The sequence below is a fragment of the Sarcophilus harrisii genome, chromosome 2, assembly GCF_902635505.1.
Source record: "Sarcophilus harrisii chromosome 2, mSarHar1.11, whole genome shotgun sequence".
NCBI classification, from domain to species: domain Eukaryota; kingdom Metazoa; phylum Chordata; class Mammalia; order Dasyuromorphia; family Dasyuridae; genus Sarcophilus; species Sarcophilus harrisii.
The window spans coordinates 263,972,625-263,996,260 of record NC_045427.1 but is presented as its reverse complement, the minus strand read 5'-3'; the positions used below and the strand labels follow the sequence as shown (position 1 = coordinate 263,996,260).

Below are 23,636 nucleotides of genomic sequence, written 5' to 3'. Positions count from 1 at the left end.
TGAGGAGTCAAAACAGTATTTTTCTACAAACTACATCTTTGTAAGACTATAGTAGTTGTCCTTTGTGTATCCAGCAAAAAACATTCTTCCTCTGAAATAATTTTTTGATATCTCACATAGTCAAGATATGATAGCCATGGGTAGTTAAATTCTCTGTAAGCAGAATACAAGCTCTAACAGGTCCTGCTAGAATAGAAAACATCCCTCTACTGTCTGTTTATAAAATACATGTCTGTTGTCCAAGCAGCCAGCCTAATTTGGAGTTTATCACTGTTTAGCTGTAAGGTGGCTTTTTTGGCCATGTACTTTAAAAGATAGGCTTTCTAAAGACTAGGAAATGTTTTTGATCTGCTGAAAGTGAGGGCCCACAAAGCAACACAGCTTTTGATAACTGAAATAAAATGCTGTCATGTGATATGCAGTATGCATTTTAATATATTTAAGGAAAACTTATTTTTATATGGAAAAAGCAAGGAACATGTTTCTCTCCAATAATGGGTGTGACACAGGCACAAGCTGAGTATATTATCTTCCTCTTATGTTTCTTCCTATACACACTGGCTGCTGGGTATTCCGCCTCAAGTGTTCACTGTGAAGGTACAAGTAGAATCAGACTAAGATAAACATTTGTACCTAAATCTCTGATCATAAAAACAAGCTAGAATTCGATCATGCAGGGAATATTGAAAGGGGATAGCCCATGAAAAACAGATTTGGTAATTAACAAGTACATGTCCAAGAATATCCCCTTTCCCTACCTCATAATATATAGTGCTAGATGTTATTGGATGGGCACAAAGAAACTCAGGCTTCAAATAATTCATGTGGTGGGAGATGGCTTTTCAAAATTTGAAAAGTACCTTCCATGCACTGACTCATTTGCTCACAACAGCCATGAGATAAAAGCTATTGATTATTTAAAGAAAAAATGAAGATAGAAGATGGAGCCTAAGGTCCCTCCCACAGCTAGTCTCGAAGGCAAAATCTGAATTCAAATGTTCCTGATTCCAAACTAGTTGTTCTCTCCACCATACCAAGATCTTATTCTATCCAGAACCTTGTTTTAGGGTGCTTGCTCCCAAATTCCACTTAAAACCCTTTACTCCCCTTTAAAAAAAAAAGACATGAAGACGGAAGATTTGTGTGCAGGTCTCAATAAATGCCTTACTGGTATAACTATAACATGAAATTTTAATTTTAAGTACTTCTGCAAGACAATGATTTGTGGGGCTGGCAATTGAGAAATCTTGGAATCTTAGAAAGGGGCAGTTTTTTAGAGTACAGAATGCACTGAAATAGGGAAAAATTGGAATCAGAAACTAGGAAAATGTGGAAATGGAGAGACCTGAAGCTGGGAGACCAATTCATTGTAGTCCAAGCGAGAAGTGATGGTGACCTGGTAACTATGAATGGACAGTATGTAAAAGATAATCTAGAAATTGTAAAAAATTTTTACCATCAATATATGGGATGAACAAGAGAAAGTAACCGAGGTTGTAAACCTAGGTGACTAGAAATATAATTAATACTTTCAGTAGTATTAGGGATATTTAGAAAAGGGAAGAATTGAGGGAAGGGGGTATATGGAGTTCTGTTTTGGATATGTTAAGTTTAAGATGGCTATGGATCAACCAATCTGAACTATCCAACAAGGAGAATAGATGTGAATCTAGAACTCAGGAGATTAGAGTTGGATGAATGAATTATTTGGAAAGAGATGTGAATCTATAAGATTCACATCTTATGAGATCACTAAACAAGGAAATAAGCATTAAGTACTATGCTAAGTGCTTTATAAATATCACATTTAATTCTCACAACAATCCTGGAAGGTAGAAGCTGTTACTATCATTCCCCAATTTACAGTTGAAGAAAATGAATACTCAGAAGTTCAGTGACTTGTCCAGGGACACATAACTAGGCCAAGGCCTGATTTTAATTCAGTTATTTCTCACTCCAGCTTCAGCTCTCTGTCCACTATGTCATTTAGCTGGACATGACATGAAGATCCAAAAGTATGATGAATGTTCAGATATACCAATATATATAGCATTAAATTAATGATAGATTAATTAGTATAAAGTAAAATGAAGCTAAGAGCTTCATTAAAAACAAAAAATGTTTTTTATTGAGGAAAACCTGATCATTCTAATGGCAGTTTCAACTCAGCTCTTCACTTACAGACCTATTTTCCTTCACAAGTTGAATCAGCTTCTCTGAAAATAGTGATCAAAAATTAAGCCAAAAGAAGATTAACAGCAATCCAGACAACACTACCTATACCCTCACTTTATTCATAAAATTATATCCTTTCCTGCTATTGTCTAAATAAGGTCCATTCAAAGTTTTCCACATTACCTGCCAAGATTAAGGGAACAATATTATATTTCCTGGAATATCCCAGTAACAAGGAAACAACTAAAGTGGCTCATAAATGTGCTCCTGGGCTGATCTCAGAATAAGTACCAAAACAGTAATACAATGGAACCACTGTACTGCACATACATTCCACCTGGAAATGAGTTGGTCAATCAAATGGGTAGTGCCACTGTTTGTTTTGATTCCTAGGAAGACATTTCCATTCATTAACTATCTCAATGCCCACATAGCCAGAGCATCAGTGGAAAAAAAAAGGAAACAAGAAGAGGGGCAAAAAGGAAAGGGGCCTCCACAATAGCTGAACACAGGAAACAGTCCAAGTTTTGTACTTTCTTAGGACTTTGCTTTATCATCCTCTTGAAAAAATACCTAGCTAAAATGTTAATGCCTTGATTTCAAATGAATCAATATTCTTCATAACCTAAGCTAAAAATTTCTGAGTACTAAATCCGTATTCCATTCCATTAAAAAACTACTGAAGGTTAGGTTCCACAAAACTTTGTACTTGGTATTTTTCCTGTGAAACTCTTATCAGGTTTTATTTTTCAAAACAATAAATCACACTTGTATAAAACACTTTTAAGTTTTGCAAAACAGTTTGTAAATTAGGTAAGTGAATAAAGTTATCACTGGGCCCATTCTGAATGGATCTAGTCCAGACTAGAACTGACTGGGTAGCTCTTTCAGGACAGTTATAATAAGACACTCCTTTCTATCAATAGCAAAGGTGCTAGAAAAAGAAAAGGATCTACCAAATGTGCAGATATGTTTTCAACATCAAAGCAACAAACTACTAAATTGCGTTAAAAAAGAGATACATATACATTATTACAGAAAAAACAAATTAATCTGTATTTATTTCAGAAGCAATTGATTTATAATTCTATTATAAACAAAATCTATAACCCTTAATTCAAATAATGCCAAATGTTGAAAAAAAAAGAAAAAAGGAATAGTCTGGAGAAATATCATACAAAATAATCCTAAAAAAGAAACAAATTCAACAAAAAAGCAACAAAAAAAAGTTTTTTATTGAGGAAAACCTGATCATTCTAATGGCAGTTTCACCTTGGCTCTTTACTTACAAACCTCTTTTCCTTCACTTTACAAGTTGAATCGACTTCTCTGAAAACGGGGATCAAAAACATTTCCCACTACCTTGAGAGAACACAGTTCCACGGGTCAGGTACAAAATTTAATTACAAGTATCAATCTGTGGTTTATGGAAAAATAGCTGATCTGTTGGCATATTAATGAAAAAGGCACAACTTTATTATGATCAGTTCGTGTAAGTTTTCAGGTAATGCTGAATATGCTGCTGGATAAAGTTAAATATGTTAAAAAAAAAAATGATAGTGCAATCACATTTTTCTTCATAATAACTGAGCCCAACTTATGATTTTCCAGAGCATTTCTAGCTAAAGAGAAACAAACAGTCTAGAATGGGTAGACTACTATAGTGGAGAAATTTGGGAGCTATAAGGATACCAAAGCAACCCAACTACTTTTTTTGAGTTACAACTCCCCAAACCATTCCTTCAAAAATAAAACAAAATTAATAACAAAAAAAAAACCACTATAATTCGTGGTTTTGAGGTAAACTGAATTCACTTTATTCAGTTTATTAACCAATTTGTCATTCTTGTTTTAAAGAAATGTCAATGTTTAACTCGTAAATTATATATAATTTCTCCCAAATAAATGGAACAAACACTGACGTGATAAATGAAGATGCAGCCTTGTAATGGGAATGTGATGCTACAATTTTTTTTTTTTTTTAAATTTTAAACCATGAACTTATATAGTGTTCCTGGAAAATGCAGCATGAACTGGGACTACAAAACATATCTCTGTTTAGCAATCATTTGGACAAAAATTAAGTTCTTTTATCTTAAAAAAAAAAAAAAAAAAAAAAAAAAAGTTAACTCTTCTGCATTTAGATTTTATGATTTTAAGAATCATATCTCTAAAAGCAAAAAGGAGCCAAAAAGTTATTTATCACTATCCTTACCTTAAGGATTTTGTTTTTGATCCTGGCCTGTGACTTCATCTGATGCAGATAGGCACATGCTCTGCAACTTCTAGAGTGTCAGGCAGTTGCCCTGAGAGCTTTGAGAGGTTGGGCCACCTGCCCACGGGGATGGGTTATGACTAGACATTATCTCTATGTAACTTTTTCGATATAACTTTTACTGGAAAAACAAATAATCCTCCCAAACCTCTAACCCTCCCTATCCCACCCCAGAGTATATACTCTCCTCCATTGCTGTCTTTGGCAATGCTTAAAAATCCTGAAAGCAGAAGTCTGCTTGAGTGGAACAAGAAGAATGTATAACAATTTTAAGGGTTTTACAACATAACCCCTCACCCTGTGTACCAAGGAGAACCCCAAAGGGAAGACTTAATTGTTTATATCAATCTGCTTCACAAGGGAAAAGAGCAAGAATTTGAAACCAAATGACAGGAATCTGTTTCACTTCTCTGTCCCTTGCCCTCTCTTTGTTTAGAGTGGGTTGTTGGGGCAAAGAAATTTCAAACACTGAAAGGTAGTATGAGTGATTCAGGAAGAACTGGAGGATGTAGCAGATGAAAGAATTTCCAGATAAAGGCAGCAACATCTTTAACTGTCAATGAGTTTCTTTGCTCTGGCATTGGCATTATCAATACGATCTTTGTTAGTATCAGCCTGAAATGGAAAGGGGAAAAAGTCAAGTACACACAGTATAACATGGACATAAAAAAAATCACTTGAAGGAGTTATTTTCTTCTCATCTCACAGTTCAAATCTTTGTCAGAAAGGTATGGAACTGATTCGTCTTGAATAAAGCAGAATAATGTCATAAAGTATATATTCTTGAATGTCTCCACAAGATCGGAGGCTTACCCCAAACTTAGGAGATTTCAATCTCGATGTCTTCAAACCTATTTTTCCCCCAGTGGAAAACATCCCTTGCCCTTTTCTACCAATAGCTCCTTCATCAAGTCCCCCTTTGTCTCTACTCAGCCCCCACTTCTCAAAGGACCTCTAGGACATATCTGAATGACATCATTTGTCCCGATTCATTACATGTTGTTATTTTGGTTTATAATTATTATTACCTACCCATCAAACCATTATGCTGTAAAGATGGTATCTTATTGGAATCTTCCCATAACACTCTACCACAAAGTCAGATATTCAATAACTATTATGGAAAAAATGGAGAGGCTTTGAGAATCTTACCTTCTCAGTGATTCTTTCTATTTGCTTGTTCTGAAAGTCAATCTCATTGCCCATGTCTATAGCCATGGTTTTCAAATTTCCCAGGATATTGCCCACCTGAGACAAATTTTCTTCCATTTCATCTTCTCTGGCATCATTAGTTATCCTATTACAGAGACAATAAAATGTTACCACTGAATTTGTAGTATGCCTCAAAAAACCGGAAAACTGTAAAAACTGACTTCTTGAGGAGAAGAAACTAACTTTTCATTTTCAAAAACAGCTTAATTGATTGGATTGTCAACACTCTGACATCAGTTTTCTTTTCATCATAGATTAAGTAGTATATATTAAGTGAGTGGTCATTCTGAAAAATTGACAATAGTGAAACTCAGTACTAGTAGAAATAGCATATAATCTTTTTATGTATATATGTACATATACATTCCTAACATAAGTTACTTTTTTTTCCTTTTTTTAAATTAAAGCTTTTTATTTTCAAAACATGAATAATTTTTCAACAATGATCCTTGCAAAACTTTGTGTTCCAAAATTTCTCCGCCTTCCCCCAATCTCCTCCCCTCGATGGCAAGTAATCCAATATATGTTTAAATATGTTAAAAATATACTAACATAATAACTACCTTAATGCCATCTAAGAAATCATGCAAAGTTATTCTAACAAAGAAAAGAAATTTAACATGAGGTTACATGTAATGGAAGGCTGAGGGGTTAAGAGGGCAAATTTATTTTTTTTAAATAAGAGTAATGGGGAAAGTTATTGGGAGAAACAGATATACCGTTTAATGTATCCACCACTGGCTGCTCCTGCAGCTGTTTGCTGAGGTTGACCATTTGTCATACGTCCTGGCTGTTTAGAAACCACATTACCAGGTGAATTGTCTCCACCTTCAGACCATGTTGCCTTATAAGCTTTGCCAGACTCAAAATTTGCTGACCTACACACACACAAAAAAAAATAGCAAATCAGGTTGAGAGGAAATTATGTGAAAGTGACTACATCTTGTTTAGCTTGCCCTATTACTGATGCATAGTCAAGTATACTTGATATTCCATTAAAATGAACACTCAATCCAAGCATTTAATTAAATTCTACTATAATATATAAATGTCATTCATAATTCTCATGAGAATCCACAAGCTATAAAGAGAACTGACTTTAATCTGAAAGGTTAGGATAACCAGTGTGAGGCTCATTTCTGGTTAACTACCCTAAAGATCAATTACCCTTACAAGAGTCCTCAAACTTTTTAAATAGGGGGCCAGTTCACTGTCCCTCAGACTGCTGGAGGGCCGGACTATGGTAAAAACAAAAACTTTGTTTTGTGGGCTTTTAAATAAAGAAATTTCATAGCCCTGGGTGAGGGGGATAATCATCCTCAGCTGTCGCATCTGGCCCAAGGCAGTAGTTTGAGGATCCCTGCGGCCTAGCACATGGCAGAAAAAGTGAAAACTGTTAAGAATACTTTATCTAGACCATAATATGAAACAGGAAGAACACAGATAAGTTAAAGAAAATGTTAACACTCAATTTCATTCAACTTCCTTTCCACCAAACTTTTACTGGAACTAATAACAAGTGATATAATTGTCTGGCTGGTTTCTCACTTGAGGTGAAAGTTTCAGGAGATATTAAATGAGCCCCCAATATAATCATGGAATCATCTAATATTTCAACTAGCTGAGTAATCTTGATAAACAGAAAAAAGTGCAAATCGTATAGCCTGCCAAGCAACAAAGAATGAGGACATAGATCCAAACTGCCATTTGAGCCAATCCAGTTTCCTCATTTTATTTATGTATTAGCTGACGCAACTAGGGTTAAGTGACTCTGCCCAGGGTCCCACAGCCAGGAAGTGTTAAGTGTCTGAGACCACATTTGAACTCAGGTCCTCCTGACTTCAGGGCTAGTGCTCTGTCCACTGCGCCACCTGCCTGCCCACTTCCGCATTTTATTTAAGAGAAATCCTAAGGGCCAGAGAAGCTATGATTTGCACAGTTATTCAGATAACCAATAGCAGAATTTAAGGCTTGAAACCATTATAATGGGCTTGAAACTAAGATTGCCTATCAGTTCAAGGTTCTTTTTTCCTCCCACTACACCAGGTTTTCTTTTAGAGGTGAGCAGACACAAATAATAAATGACGTGAAAAAATGTTTGCGAATCTTAAAGCACTATACAAATATTTACAATGGATAAATTTACTTGGCTAAAGTTTTTAGATACAATAGCTTATTCTTCCTGATCCTATTTTTTCCCTATTCAATCAAATATTTAGTTAACATTGACTTTATGCCAGAAACTTCTGTGTTATATGATACAGAAATAAAATGATTTTTGAGTTTACATTTTATCCCATGATCTGAAAACCAAATCTTTTATAAAACTATCTTTTCTAAAAGTGACTGATACTCTATCAGAGTATACTTTTATTATACCTGCACCTGAGAATGATAAGGACATAGGGCTTGATAAAATGCTTGCTAAATGGTAAAGCCTATTTGGAGGATTTCGTAATAATGACTCCTAAGAATACTAAAAACTTTCTAACTCTTTTACAGGGTGAAGGAAAAGTTAATTAAAAATAGCTAGTGTTTACATAAGCAGATATTCTTTGTGGAATGTACTACTTGACAGTCCAGCAAACACTTTAGAATCCTTCTCAGACCAATGTTTTTAAATACACAGAATAAAATACATAAGATATTACAAAAATCAATTATATTGAGTTATCAAAAATCTTTTTTAAATTAAGGACTCCAGGTTTCTAAGTTTCACAGAGAAGTTTCACAAAATAACATGGGCTTTTTCTACAGCAAAATAACGTTTTGGTCAGGTATACTTATTTTGTATCTAATTTATATTTTAATATATTTAACATCTACTGGTCATCCTGCCATCTAGGGGAAGGGGTGGGGGGGGGGGGAGGAAAGAGGTGAAAAATTGGAACAAGAGGTTTGGCAATTGTTAATGCTGTAAAGTTACCCATGTATATATCCTGTAAATAAAAGGCTATTAAATAAAATAAATAAATAAATAAAAATAACATGGGCTATTTCATTTGATCTTTCTAACAATCCAGTCAAGCTTTTTATATATGGCTTTTTTTGAGGTTCTCCTTTGCTAAAGATGAAATGGAAGTTTCTGGAGATAGCCTTGGCCTCTTTGGTATACTTCAAATTATTCTCTAATAGGGAAATTTTAAAATGTTATAAGCAGAGAAGAGATTGACAGTATAGTTTGACTATTAGTCAATCCTAATTGCATCTTGGGTTTTATTGCTGAAAGAACTATAATTTTAAATGTATTATAATCTTTATGCCTTAATATAAATGTGTTCTGTTTTAGAATAGGATGAAAAAAGTGAAGCAAATATTTTAAAAATATCAAAAATTAAAATTTGAAGTATGTGTCTATATGCCTTTTTTTTGTTTTCCCCAGTTACATGTAAAAGAACATTTTTGTTGTTGTTGTTATACATGTACATTCATTTCCTTACATATTTCCATGTGAATCATGTTGGGAAAGAAAAATCAGAACAAAAGGAAAAATACAAGGAAAAAAAAAGGGAACACAGCATGTGCTGTTATTTACATTCAGTCTCCACAGTTCTCTCTCTGGATGGAGATGGCATTTGCTATTCAAATTTTATTGGAATTACTTTGGATCACTGAACACCAAGAAGATATCAAGTCTATCATAGCTGATTACTACACAATCTTTTAACAGTTGCTGTGTACAATGTTTCCATGGTTCTGCTTGTTTCATTCTATTCATAGAAATCTTTCCAGATCTTTCTAAAATCAGCCTGTTCATCATTTTTTATAGAACAATAATATTCCATTATTTTCATAATTCCCCAATTCAGTCATTCCCCAATTGATGGGCATCTGCTGAGTTTTCATTTCCTTGCCACCACAAAAAGAGTTGCTACAAACATTTTTGCACATATAAGTTCTTTTCCCTCTTTTATGATTTCTTTGGGATACAGACCAAGTAGTACATTCCAATTTTCTTTAAGAGTTTGAATGAAAAAGTTTATTTTGATTCCCCTAAAGTCAAAATTATTAAGTACAGTAATATTCCTCTTAAAGAAGATATAGTCCAATGATACTGTCAGAAACTTTATAACAAGAGGTATAAATAATATAAGAATAATAAGCAAATGGGGAGAATATAGCATGAGCAATTATCAAAAACCAAAACAACTTCAAATTTGATAGAAAACATATAATATATATGGGCATCTTGGGGTTGAGGTTGGATCAAAGCTAGGAAAAATTTTAAAAGTGCCTGTTTTCAGGAAAGGAAGTAGAGAAAAATTGGGGCCAAAAAAAGCCTATTGAAATGGGACCTGAATTATACCAGGTTAAGATCCAGATCACAGATTAAGGAGGACACAGGTTCCTCAATGAAACTCCTTGAACCTCCAGCAGTTTCAGCCAACCTCTCTTCCAGAATAAAGAGGCATCTGTGGGAAAAGAACAAGTAACTTTGCTTTCAGCTTCAAGTCAATTTACTAATTCTGTTTTACTTTCCAAAATCATGTCAGTCAGTCAATACACATGTATTTAGTTAATAAGTATTGATTGACCTAAGAGCTAGAAGAGACCTTAAAGATTGTTTAGTTCAACTTGTAATTGAATAATAATCATTTCAAAAATATTCCCACTATGTGCTAATTCATTCTATATCATAATTTCTCCCGTGATCGGAAACTTACTATCTCCTGAAGCAACTGATTCCATTCTTAGATAATTGATTATTAGGAATGTCTGTCTTTATATTGAATCCAAATCTGCCTTTGCCAATTTTCTGTGTTGATTAAGTAGATTTATTATAATTTGCAGGACCATGTCCACTATGCCTTTCCCTCTGAATAAAAAAGAATCTCCTTTCTGTCCTGCCCCTTACTCCCTTACCAAGGATTAAGAATTCCTTTAACAAGGGAATGTGGGTCCTCAAAATGGCTTCCTAACATTTAGAGATTCAGTTAAAATGTAATCAGTCAATGAGTATATCAGGATCATGGCATAATTTCTTCTTTTTATAGATGAATAGGGAGGAGGAAGAATTTGCTTAGAGTCTAAGGACCTTAAGGGTATCAAAATATACTGTTTCAATTAACCTCCTAAAGAAAATTGGCATGTAGAAACATACTTTAAGCATTAGTGCTTGAAATATAATTATATACACTGAAATATATATATATATATATATATATCTTTTTTCATGCTATTTTACTCTTTTAAAGAAATTTTTATTTTTATCATTCTTTTCTTGTTAAATTTTGAGTTTCTCTCCCCCTCCCCACCCCCAAGAGAGCAATATATTATACATGTGAAATCATGCAAAACATATTAGCCATATCACAAATATTATTGCAATATTATTCATATTGCAAAAAAAAAAAAGTGAGAAAATTATACTTCAATTTGCACTGAGTTCATCAGTTCTCTTTCAGGAAGTGGATAGCCTTTTTTCATCATCAGTCCTTTGAAATTATCTTTGATCATTGTATTGATCACAGTAGACAAGTTTTTCAGTTATCATTACAACACTGCTGTCACTGTGCACAATGATGTACTTTTCCTCCCAATTCACTTTGCATCAGTTCATATATGTCTTGCCATGTTTTTTCAAAAACCACTTCTCTCATATTACTTATAACACAATATTCCATCCCAATCATATGCCATAACTTGTCCAGCTATTCTCCAAGTGATGAAAATCCTCTCAATTTCAAATTCTTTTCTACCACAAAATCAGCAGATACAAATATTTTTATATATATATATATGTACTTTTCCTTCTTCTTTGACCTAGTAGTGGTACTGCTGAATCAAAGGGTAAGCACAGCTTTATAGCCCTTTGAGTGTTCTCCAGAATGGTCAAACCAGTTCACTACTCCACTAACAATTCATTAATGAACTATCCTCTCCACTCCCAATCCCCTGAATCATTTCCAATAGGTGAGGTGATTGAGGAGTTGTTTAATTTGCATTTTTCTAATCAGTAGTGATTTAAGGCATTTTTTCATAAGACTATATAAATAGCTTTGATTTCATTTTCTGAAAATTACCTATTCATATCCTTTGACCATTTTACCAAGGGGTGAATAGCTCTTGTTTTTATAAACTCGACTTGATTTTCTATATACATGAGAAATGTAGCCTTTATCAGAGAAATTTATTGTAAAAATTTCGATATTACTTCTTTTTCTATGGTGCCTTTTAGCAAAATTTTATTTCTCTGACTCTTTTAATTAGGTCTATTTTTGCTTTTGTTTTATCTAAGATCATGACTGCTACTCCCACCTTTTTTAGCTCAGTTGAAGCACGAGTTAAAGCATGTTAGATCCTGCCCCACCCTTTTATTTTAAATCTTGTAGGATAGGTTATTCTTGGTTGTAATTCTATCCCTTTTGCCTTCCAGAATATCATATTGCAAGTTTTCCACTTCTTTTACATGTAAGCTGCTAAATCCTGTGTGATCCTATGACTCTACAATATTTTAATGGTTTCTTTTAGGCTGCTTCCAATAATTTTTTCCTTGACATGGAAGTTCTAGGATTTGACTGTAATATTCCTGGGAGCTTTCATTTTAGTATCTCAGGAGATGATGGGTGAACTCTTTCAATTTCTATTTCAAATTCTATTCTTCCCTTTCATTCTAAGATATTATAGCACTTTTCCTTCGTAATTTCTTGGAATATTATGTCTTCACTTTTCATTTTTGATCTTGGCTTTATGGTAGGTCCAATAATTCTTAAATTATCTCTCTATTTTTCAGATTAGTTGTTTTCTGATGAGATATTCTACATTTTCTTTTATTTTTCATTCTTTTGACTTTGTTTTGTTGTTTCTTGATGTCTCATGGAATCATTAGTTTTCACTTGCCCAATTCAAATTCTTAAATAACTATATTCTACAATCAGTTTTTAACCTCTATTTCCATTTAGCAAATTCTGCTTTTTAAGGAGCTCTTTTCAGTAAATTTTTTTGGCTCTTTTGTCATTGGGCCAATTCTGGGTTTTTAGGTGATATTTTCTTCAGGATTTTTTGTGCCTTTTTTTCCTTTTTTTTAACCAAGCTGTTAACTCTCTTCCCATAATTTCCTTTCATAACTATCATTTTATCCCCCCATTTTTCCTCTACCTCCCTTATCTCTTTCTTTAACTCTTCCAGGAATTCTTATTCGGCTTTTGCCCATTTAATAATCTTACCTTTTTTTCTTGGGGAAAGGGGATAGCTATCAATACTCTCATGCTCCCGAGTGAAAATTCTTCTCCATTTCAAATAAAAATAATAGTTACCAAAAATTGCGAAGTCAAGAAAAACAAATGTCCCCACATTGGACAAAGAAAATCTGCATCTTTTACCATTCTGAAGGACTTATAATGAAAAATGCTATCCACCTCCAGAGAAAGAACTGTTGGAATCTAAATGCAGACTGAAACATACTTTATTATTTTTCTTGGAATTTTTTTTTTAGTCTGTGTTTGCTTTTATAACATAACTAATATGTTTTGCATGCTTTAAAAAAAAAAACAAATATTTAAAAAATTGATTCTACTTCTAATTAGAAAAAATGAAATTTTAAAAATTTTAAATCATGTATCTTGTTCCCTATCTTGAGTTAATCAATTCCCTGTTTGGAGGTGCTTAGCAGGCTTTATCATTAGCCTTCCTGGAAACCTTGTTAGTCACTGAATTGATCAGAGTTGCTAAATCTTTTAGAGTTATTCTTTCTCAAAATGCTACATGTATCAATAGCTTTGGTTTTATTCACTTCAATTTTTATCAGTTCTGACAAGTTTTCCCAGATTTCTCGTTTTTTATGGCACAATAATATTCCATTGTTTTCACATAGTATTATTTTGTTCAACCATTATCCAATTGACAGATACCCCTCTTAGTTTCCTTATCTTTTCTTCAATAAATAAAGCTACTATAAATATTTTAAGACACAGGTCTTTTCCCTGTTTTATTTTGTTTTTAAATCTCAATGGAACTACTAATGGCACTGTTGGGTCAAAGGCTATATCCAATTTAGTGCCTTTTGGGGCATAATTCTAAACAGAGGTATTTTCTATCACACATCACAAAAAGCCACTCACAATATCCATGCACATGCAAATATAGCCAAATGAAGCATCACCTTTAAACAGCAGGTTAACAGCTCAGACTGCGCCAAAGACTGCATCCTAAAGTTCACTTTGCTCAATTACTGAGCCAGCCTCTGGTGTTAAATCTTCATTTTTAGTAAGCAGATTAGAAAGGAAAAGATTAGGTAAGAGTGAGATACATGAAACAGCAAATGATAGCAAAAGAGAAGCTGATTTAGTTAGAATTTTTAAAACCACATTTAGATTCCAGCCTTATTTTAAAGAAACAACTGACATTGGAGAATCTGAATAAAAAGTAAGGAAAAAAAGAATCATAAAGTAAATAGAGAATGTTTCATTTTTCAAGATTCAAGTCCATTTGATTGATGATATGCTTCTAAATGAAAGTTAGCACCAAAGTTCAACATATGCACAAAATAACCACTTTTCAATTCTGAGCATGTCACAGCAAAATAACAAGATTTATTTTGCTTATCAAGCCTTGAAAATTACATCTCAGCTTTACAAATAATTTAGTTTTCAGAAAATCCATAATGGTTTTGAACTACCTAGTTATAGCATATAATTTCTATTCTGCTCATTCAACTATATACCATGTTATTTTGTTCAAAATGCTTCAATGATGTGATCAGTAGTTTAAATTGTGTCTGACTCTTAATGATCCCATTTGAAGTTTTCTTGGCAAAGATACCGGAGTGGTTTATCATTCCCTTCTCCAGCTCCTTTTACAAATGAAAAAACTGAGGCAAACAGGGTTAAGTGACTTCCAGGATCCTACAACTAATAAGTGTCAGAGGCTAGATTTGAATTCAGGTCTTCCTAATCCAGGGTCAACTCTATCCACTAAGCCATTTAGAAGTCCCTAACATACTACTAAAAAATAAAATATCAAAAAGTCTTAATGCAGTTTTAAGTTTTATAATTCTGCATAAAGTTTTTTTGAATGGTTAACTTAATTTTAAAATTCATTTTTAAAAATTCTAAGTTCCAAATATTTTCCCACCCATCTACCTTCCTCCCCATTAAGAAACAAATAATATATCAATTCCTATATAAAGTCTTTATACATTCCCCTACTTCCTTTGCAAATGAAGACCTAGGGGTTATCCTGTGGCCTTAACTGTACGTAATGGATACTGTTTCAATGTAATGATCAATTTTGCTAATTCTTTGCTTCTTTCTCTTTTTCTTTTTCTTTTGTGTGTGTGTGTGTGTGTGTGTGTGTGTGTATTAAAAGATGGCTCCTAAAAAAAATTCCCTAGAAGGAAATCCAAGTAATATAAAATAAATATATCAATAAAAATTTGTTTAAAAAAGAAAATAAATTGTGGTTTGAGAATAACTCAAAGTTCCAGATCTTATATATAGATAATTTTGAAGGTATTAGATGTGACTTTAACACTGTGTAGTTACGAACTGATGCTGAGTGAAATGAGCAGGACCAGGAGATCATTATATACTTCAACAACAATACTATATGATGACCAGTTCTGATGGACCTGGCCATCCTCAGCAATTAGATCAACCAAATCATTTCCAATGGAGCAGTAATGAACTGAACCAGCTACGCCCAGTGAAGGAACTCTGGGAGATGACTAAAAACCATTACATTGAATTCCCAATCCCTATATTTTTGTCCACCTACATTTTTTATTTCCTTCACAAGCTAATTGTACAATATTTCAGAGTCTGATTCTATTTGTACAGCAAAATAATGGTTTGGTCATGTATACTTATTGTGTATCTAATTTATAATTTAATATATTTAACATCTAGTGGTTATTGTGCCATCTGGGGGAGGGGGTGGGGGGTAAGAGAGGAAAAATTGGAACAAGAGGTTTGGCAATTGTCAATGCTGTAAAGTTACCCATACATATAACCTGTAAATAAAAGGCTATTAAATAAAAAAAATAAATTAAAAAAAAAAAAAACACTGTGTAGTTGAAGAACAGAGGAAGTCACTAGAGTTAAAGCACTTAAGGAATTATGGGAAGTCATCTGGCTTTTTCTTTTTCAAGTTATCAACATGTCCTGTCTCTTAAGAAGACTACATGTGGTGACAACTAGATGGTACAGTGGATAGAGTGCTGACCTGAAGTCAAGAGAACCCAAGTTCAAATCCGGCCTCAGACATTTAACACTTCCTGGCAGTGTGACCCTGGGCAAGTCATTTAACCCCAACTGCATTAGCAAAAAATAAATAAATAAATAAATAAAGACCACCACATGGGAGGTTCCTTATATTAATATTTTATTTTCTCTATGAAGAATAGCTATTTACCAAATGTTTAACTGAAACATATAACAACACACTGGATTCTGAAGCTACCAACTATAAATAGTGTTGATAACTACTTAGATAACTAATGTAATGGAGTAAAATCTAAATATAATAAATTAAACATTTAATCACCTTAGGACTTTTAATCTTAAGTATACTTTATTTTAAACTACTATTAGTTACACTATCAATTCTCCAATGTGAAGGAATCTGTAATTAAAATATAGATCTTAACACACTTCCTGTGAAGAGAATGGAGCAAAAAAAATTTTTTTAACGGCATTACTTCCAGTAGTTCTTTAAAAAAAAATATCAAAATTTCAATTAATGTATTTATTGAAGTTATTTTTGTGTGCTAGCAAATGGTCCTTCGTAAGCCACTACTGACATGGTTTCAACTAATTCAACTAACAAAAAAATCTTGTAGCATACATTCAGATGTCATAGAATCTCAGAGTCAGGAGGGACCTCTGAAGGTCATCTAGTAGAGCTTATATCTAAAATGAGGATCCTCCTCTTAAAAAATATTCCAGCAACAGACATCCAGTCTTTTCTTGAAGACCTCTACTGAAGAGGAATTTCTTCCTTCCCAAGGCAGCCTATTCTTGGACAGTTCAAATTATTAGGAATTGTTTCCTTGCATTAAACCTAAATCCCTCTCTCACATCCTACCTCGATTCAATAACCATAGTTCTGCCCTTTAAACTCTTGTAGAAGAAATATGATCCTTCTTCCATCAGACTTCCCTTGAAATACTTGAAGACAACTGCCATTCATTCCCATTGGATCCTTTACTTGTCCAGACTATTTTCCAGTTCACTCAACCTATCTTATTAGGGGATAATTTTGAGAGACTCCCTCTGGTTTATCCCGTTTTAGAGGTATTCAAGCATCAACAAGGTCCATGCTAAAATGAAGAGCTTAGAATTAAACATGATGAAAATGTTTTCTTGGAATACTAGCATATTAATGTGAAAATATTTGTTAGCTATACAAAACTTCTTTGTGTACAAAATTGGAGAAATTAAGAAGATTTTGAGAACCTCTAAATAACACCAAGATATGGAGATAGGAACAAGGAGCAACCTAGGGCTGGAGGTCTCAAGTGAGTATAAAAAAACAGGTAATATCTGAAAGAAAATGCAGTACTAAGTAAAGACTTAATGAGTAGTAAAATAAGTAAGTTTTTCCTTTGTCAAAGAGCTCAAGTTTTCTTCAGGGATCAATTGTTTATTCAGAGTAGGTGTGTCTTGATTCCACTATACTATACTTGTTGGAGAAAATCTTCCCTTAGGGATAGTGTTTCAGCTCTATGCTATTCTCTATATCTCTTAGATTTCTATGAAAGCCATACTACTTGTGCTAGAAAAGGAAAATAAAGTGAAAAAAGGACATTGAGTACCATCTCCTCCATATACCTATAACAGAAATATCTAAGAAAGCATTGGACATTTTTTTCTTCAATGATCCTTCCATGTATAAAATAAATTGTTCTCATTTTAGTAAGAAATAAAAGGGCTACATAGTTGAAGATAAGAAGAATGGTCTATATCCCTAATTCTCCCTGTCCAATCAGATGCCAAGTCTTTTTCAAGTCTACCCCTACGTTTTTCACTTCTGATTACTTCTTTACATTTAGAGAGCCAGCACCCAAATTCAGGTACTCATCATCTTTCACCTAGCTTGTTGAAATAGAAGTCTAATTGGTTTCCTTACCTCTGCTCTCTCCACTCTCTAATCTAGGCTCTACACAGCTTCCAAAATGTTATTCCTAAAACACAAGTGATACCATGTCACTTCCCTAATCAAGGAGCTTTGGTAGCTTCCAGTAGCCTTTGGACAATATAAACTCATCGAGAAAGTTAAAGTACTATGTATCTGACTGTCACCTATGTTCTAGACAGATCCCATAATATTCCACATCTCATGCATTCTACGTTTCAAAATGCTCTATTTGCAGTTTCTCATATGTAACATTCCATCTCCTGGCCTTACATCTCTGCCAAGACTGTCTCTTCTATACCTTCTTTCTCATTTCTACTACATGGAACCTCTAGGTCTTTTCAAAACTCAGATCAAGTATTGACTCTTACAAGAGATTTTTGTTGAATCCCAAAACCCAGCTTAGTATTCCCATTTTCAAATTCCTTTCTATTTATCTTTTATATATCTGATATTTACTTCTTATTTTCACCTAATAGAAAGTAAGCTCCTTAAGAGCAAAGAAATTATTTTTGTCTTTGACTTAGGCACTGGAACAGTGCCTAATAAATGCTTGAAGTGAACTGAATGAGATGAAGTTGCTGAAAGAGACTTAAAAATATTAGAAAGGTTTTTTTAGTTAAACTGAGGAATAGAAAAATCACATTAAAGCATAGTATTTTCACCTTTTTATTTAGTTGTTTGCTTGGGTTTTTTTTTCCTTTCTCATGTTTTTTTTCCCCTTTTGATTTCATTTTTCTTAGACAACATGATGAATACGGAAATATGTTTAGAATAATTACACAAGTTTAACCTATACTGGATTGCTTGCTGTCTTGGAGAGGAAAGAAGGAAAAAGGAAGAAAAATTTGGAACACAAGGTTGTACAAATGTGAATTTTCAAACTGTCTGCATGTAACTGGAAAAATAGAACACTATTAAAACTTTTTTAAAAGATCACAATTGGAAAAAGAACTGTTGCTCAAATGGATGAAATAATATGGAAGAAGAGGCAAAGCTACTCAACTTTTATTGAGCTTTTGTTTAGCCATTAGAAATAAGGCTTTAGACTGAAAAAAAAAAAAAAAACAGAGCAAAAATTGCTGACAAGAAGTTGATATACAAGAGAATTAGGGAGACAAGCCATTGTATGGCTGCTGTAAGTGAGTTCAAGTAACCAGGCTCCAATAAACTACATTCTAGATTGCTGGAAGAACAAGCAGAAGTGATTGCTGAACCACTCTCAATGATCTCTGGAAACGCGTGGAGAATAGGAGAGGTATCCCAAGGCTGGAGGAAGAAATATCCTCCATTTTTTGTTTTATTGAAAACTTGGATGAGAACAGAGTCCACAGACTATATGTCTATGGGTTTGACTTTGGGTCTTTGAAAAATTTTAGAACAAATTTTTAAAGAGAATGTCAATTCTCTCTTAATACTTTGGTTGGAATTATCCCAAGGAAACCATCATCATGGTTTCACTAAGAATAAGTAATGTCAAACTGGTTACCAAATCAGGAGAACATTGTAGCTTTAATTTAACAGATTTCAGTAAAGCTTTAGACAAAAATTTCTCCTTCTGACAAAATGAAAAGGTAATCACTAAATACAAGTATAGCTAGATGGATTCAGAAATGATTAACTGAATTTAAGGAGCAATCTGGAAATAAGTCCGAAAGATGTCCAAAATATTTGGCCTTGGACAATTTAATCTTTTTCTCAGTGATATACAGGTGGAGATAAAATATTTATCTAGTTGGTAAACAGCATATAATTGGGAAGAATAACTAATAAGTTAATTATAGAGTCAGAATCCAAAAGTCTTGAGAAACTAGAACACTGGATTGAATTTTATTAGGGATAAATGTAACACTTTAACATCTGCATTTAAAAATCAACTTCTTAACTTAAAAATAGGGAAGACAAGCTAAACAGTAGTTCAGAAAAGAATTTGTAAGTTTTAAGGAACAGAAAACTAAAGAAGTCAACAGTGCTAATAAAAGGTTATGATTAACTTAAAAAACATTAGGCCAATCAGTATGGTGAAGGGCCTTAAGAACATACCACAATATACAGCCTGGAAGAGAAAAGACTCAGGAAGGACACCATGGCTGTATTTAAACACTGACGTGGAGAAATGATTAGATATCCTCTACTCAGACTTTAAGGCAGGTCTAGAAGCAATACATGAAAGTGCCAAAAGCCAAATGTATCTTAAAATTGGAATATAATTCCTAATAATTAAAATCATCCAAAAGTAAGAAAACCTGCATTAGGAAGTAATGGTTTCCCAAGTGAAATCTAGATAACTACTCATTAGCCAGATATAGAAGGGATTTGTATTATATTTCATTAAACCAATGAGAATTTCTTCTAAGAAGGCTAAGAAAGCCTGAAGAAATACAAAAGAGTTTTAAGTTCCCAGTCTTTTAATACTCACCTCATGCTTTGAACAATCTGGGCCTCTATTCTGGGGTAAAATTTACAATCATAAGTCACATGAACTTCTTTATCTGAAAAGCTAACAACACAGAAATGGCTCTTCCACACCCTACTATTTTTGGTAGCCAAAGAGTCCCAAACAGAAAAGTTTTTGAAAGAGAAGCTATAAACAACAAATAGAACAGTTACAGGAACTAAGTGAAAGTTTGAAAAATTTAAACCTTCAACACTATGAAGTCATTCAACTTTAAAACCGCTTAATTATGACTTATCAGAGTCATAGTTGCCAATGTGTTTCTTCTTTTAATTGAAAATTTAATAGATTAACTCCTCCTCATGAAGGAAATGATAAAAATGATTGCTCAAAATTAACTTGCAATTATTCTGAATATTTAAATATCTGCTGTCATTAATAAGAGATTGTTATTAAAAAAAAGTAAGAAGAAAGCTAAATAATAAGAATTTAGTGTCATTTATCATTTTTATAGTGTAAATTAATGGATGGTTGTCAATGCTATTCTATTCTAAGTGCTACTCTGAGATTGAGTTCGGCCTTCAAACATTTACCTTCTACTGTTTTCAATGACCAACCACTTATGAAAAAACTCCCCTCAAAACTTGAAAATATCTTTGGCCACTGCAACAGTCTAGTCACCTAATAGGAAAAATCTTTCTCCATCCCAATCTATCCTTTAGCTGCTGCCTCAGCTTCAATCCTAACTCTTTTGTGAAGATTCCATTTTATTCCACTTTTTCTTTTATCTAGTACTTACAGTCTAGATAAAGCACACCATTTAACATCTGATATCTACTTCCAGTATTGTTTACTACTCTTTTTTGTTTATCAATATTCTGAATTTTTTGAAAATGAGATTATTGAATTATATCTAGTTAGCAGTCATCTAGTCCAGTTCCCTCATTTTACAAACCTAAATGCCTTGCCTAATTTCTCATAGATATTAATTAGCAAGAACAGAATTTTAACCTTAGTCTTCTGAGTTTATCCATTATTGTTTCCAATGCATCATGCCATCTCTCCTTCATGTTCTCGATTCCTGCTATGATGAACAAATAGTAATCGAGCAGGTATTCTTTATAGAACTCTTCACAGATCCTCTTTTAGTACTTATTGTACTAGTATTGTACTCGTATTTGGTACTTATTGATGATTAACAAAAGGAAATATTGAGGATTCTGGGAAGATCAAGAAGTTGGTAAATTTCAAGTTCTTCAATTTTCCCCCACAAAAAGAACAAATTTGTGCCTCAGGGCAAACATAGTTTGGTGAAAAATCAAGAAGACTTGGGACAGAACAGGGGTCTTCCTGGTACAACCAGAGAAGATCTACAGAAAGCTCCTAAGCTGGATATTAAGCAGTGGGAAGTACAAACACCTCTGGGCTAGCTTCTCAGAAACACTGAGCGAGGACCTCTGTGACAAGCTAGGTTTGGCTGAAGCCTCAGCAGGAGTCACAGACACTTTCATCTCCCAAATGCACGGGGAGTCTGGGGTCTTAAGTCAGGGAAGATTTAGTGAACCTTACTAATCAGGAATGCCAGGTCTAGTTTTGCTGCAGAGACTTGGCCCTGGGCGAGAAGAAACCAGCTCACCTGTGAGTGCAGAAGCACAGCAGGACAGTGACACTGCTGGCTGCAGGCACTTGAAGGTGGGTGGAATTCTTGGTTTGAGGTTCCAGGTCAAAAGATAGAGCTGAAGTGAAGCTAGAGACATCATCCTCCTCTCTCCCCATGATTAGAGGAGCTTACAGTAACATGTATTATGTTTTTTTAAAAATGTGTTGCCAAGAAAAATGAACCTAACCATAGAAACTTACTATGGGAACAAGGAAAACCAGGGTTCATCTTCAGAGGAGGGCACTGTAGTTTAAAAAAAAAAAAAAAAAATCTTCTACTCCAAAAAGTTCATTTAAATGGCTCCCTGCCCAGAGAGAATTTATGGAACTCAAAAAGAAAAAAAAAAAAAAAAAAAAAAAAAAACTTTAAAATCAAATGAGAGACATTAAGGAAAAACAAAAATAAATAAATAAATAAAAATCATCCCCCCCAAAAAATTAACCAACTAGAAAAGGAAACAGAGTCTCAAAGATGAAAATAACTCTCTGAAAATTAGAATTGGGCAAGGGGATGCCAATGAAGCTATAAGAGACCAAGAAATAACAAAACAGAATGAAAAAATAGAAAACAGAATGTGAAACACCTTATACAAAAAACGAGATCTGAAGAACAGATCAAGAGAAAATATAAAAATAATTAGACTATCCTGAAAGTTGTGACCAAAAAAAGAACCTTGACACAATAATGCAAGAAATAATCCAAGAATACTGTTCTGAAGTAATAGAACTTGAGGTGAAGATAGAAAGAGAAAAAATCCACCAATCATTACTTCAACAAGACCCTTTCTGGAAAACAATTTTTAAATCCCCAGATCGAAGAGAAAATTGTGCAAGAAACAAGAAAAATATACATGGACCTACAATCAGAATTATACAGGACTTATCAGCAGCCACAATAAAAGACTACAGGTCCTGGAATCATAACTATAGGCAATCAAAAAAACAAGGCCTCTGGCAATATTACCCATAATATTGAATGAGAAAAAATGGACGTCCAATGAACTTGCAGATTTTCAGAATTTCCTATCAACCAAACCTGAACTCAAAAGATCAAAAGGAATTTAACATAGACAAATTGTTTGCTTTTTTATATGGGAAATGTGTACCATATATTTAAGACTGACATCAACAATAGGATAGCTCAAAATTATATTATACAAATGAGATAAAGAGGAAGAATAGATACACTAGCATTAAAGGGGGAAGGAGGGCTCATAGTTTTGAAAACCTGCTTACATTGGGAATGGGTTAAATAAGCAACATTTACATGTGTGCCTATATATATATATATATATGTCATGAAGGCATAAATGTATCCATACATACCTACATGTACATATAGATGTGTGTGTGTGTATAATGTCTATATAGATATATATACAAAATCTTTATCTATATGACAAATATATATATATACCAAAGTCTATAAAGAAATAAGGGAGGAGGGATTGGCAGACAGGGAAACAAAGGGTGTAGGAAGAAAACAAGGGATGCCTTCATGGATGGGAAAGGTTAAGCAATAGCAAGACAAGTTAAGGAGCAGAATTAAAGCAAAGTCAGCAGGGATAGGAAAGATATGTGTGTGGGGGGGATTTATACATGTATGTATATATCTACATATGTATACATAAATATATCTTTTCTGGACTATAGTCGGCTTAGAGAAGGTGGGGAAGATGAAAGGCAGAAAAAAAGCATAAAGTAAAAAAGGTACACAGCAGAGAACAAAAGAATAAATTACAAGGAAGTAAAGATGGACACTCATGAATATAATTTCTTCTGTTCATGTATTTATATGTATAGATACATACATATATGTGAGTGAGTCTGTGTGTTTGTGTGTGTGTG

The 23,636-nt window shown here is 33.5% G+C and overlaps 1 protein-coding gene across 2 annotated transcripts in view; it reads right to left on the bottom strand.

Annotated features, from left to right (window-relative positions):
• Positions 1–3,387: 3,387 nt before the first annotated feature.
• SNAP23 (synaptosome associated protein 23) overlaps positions 3,388–23,636 on the bottom strand; it is a 56,258-nt gene continuing 36,009 nt past the window's right edge. Inside the window, exons 6-8 of one of the 2 annotated variants that reach the window (XM_012546695.3) lie at positions 6,382–6,540; positions 5,603–5,747; positions 3,388–5,065 (exon numbers count right to left, since the gene is read on the bottom strand). In XM_012546695.3, coding sequence (XP_012402149.1) covers positions 5,000–5,065; positions 5,603–5,747; positions 6,382–6,540 — 370 coding nt within the window. In that variant the 3' untranslated portion in view covers positions 3,388–4,999. The remainder of the gene's footprint in view (positions 5,066–5,602; positions 5,748–6,381; positions 6,541–23,636) is intronic. The other variant, XM_031952163.1, reaches the window with a different exon arrangement.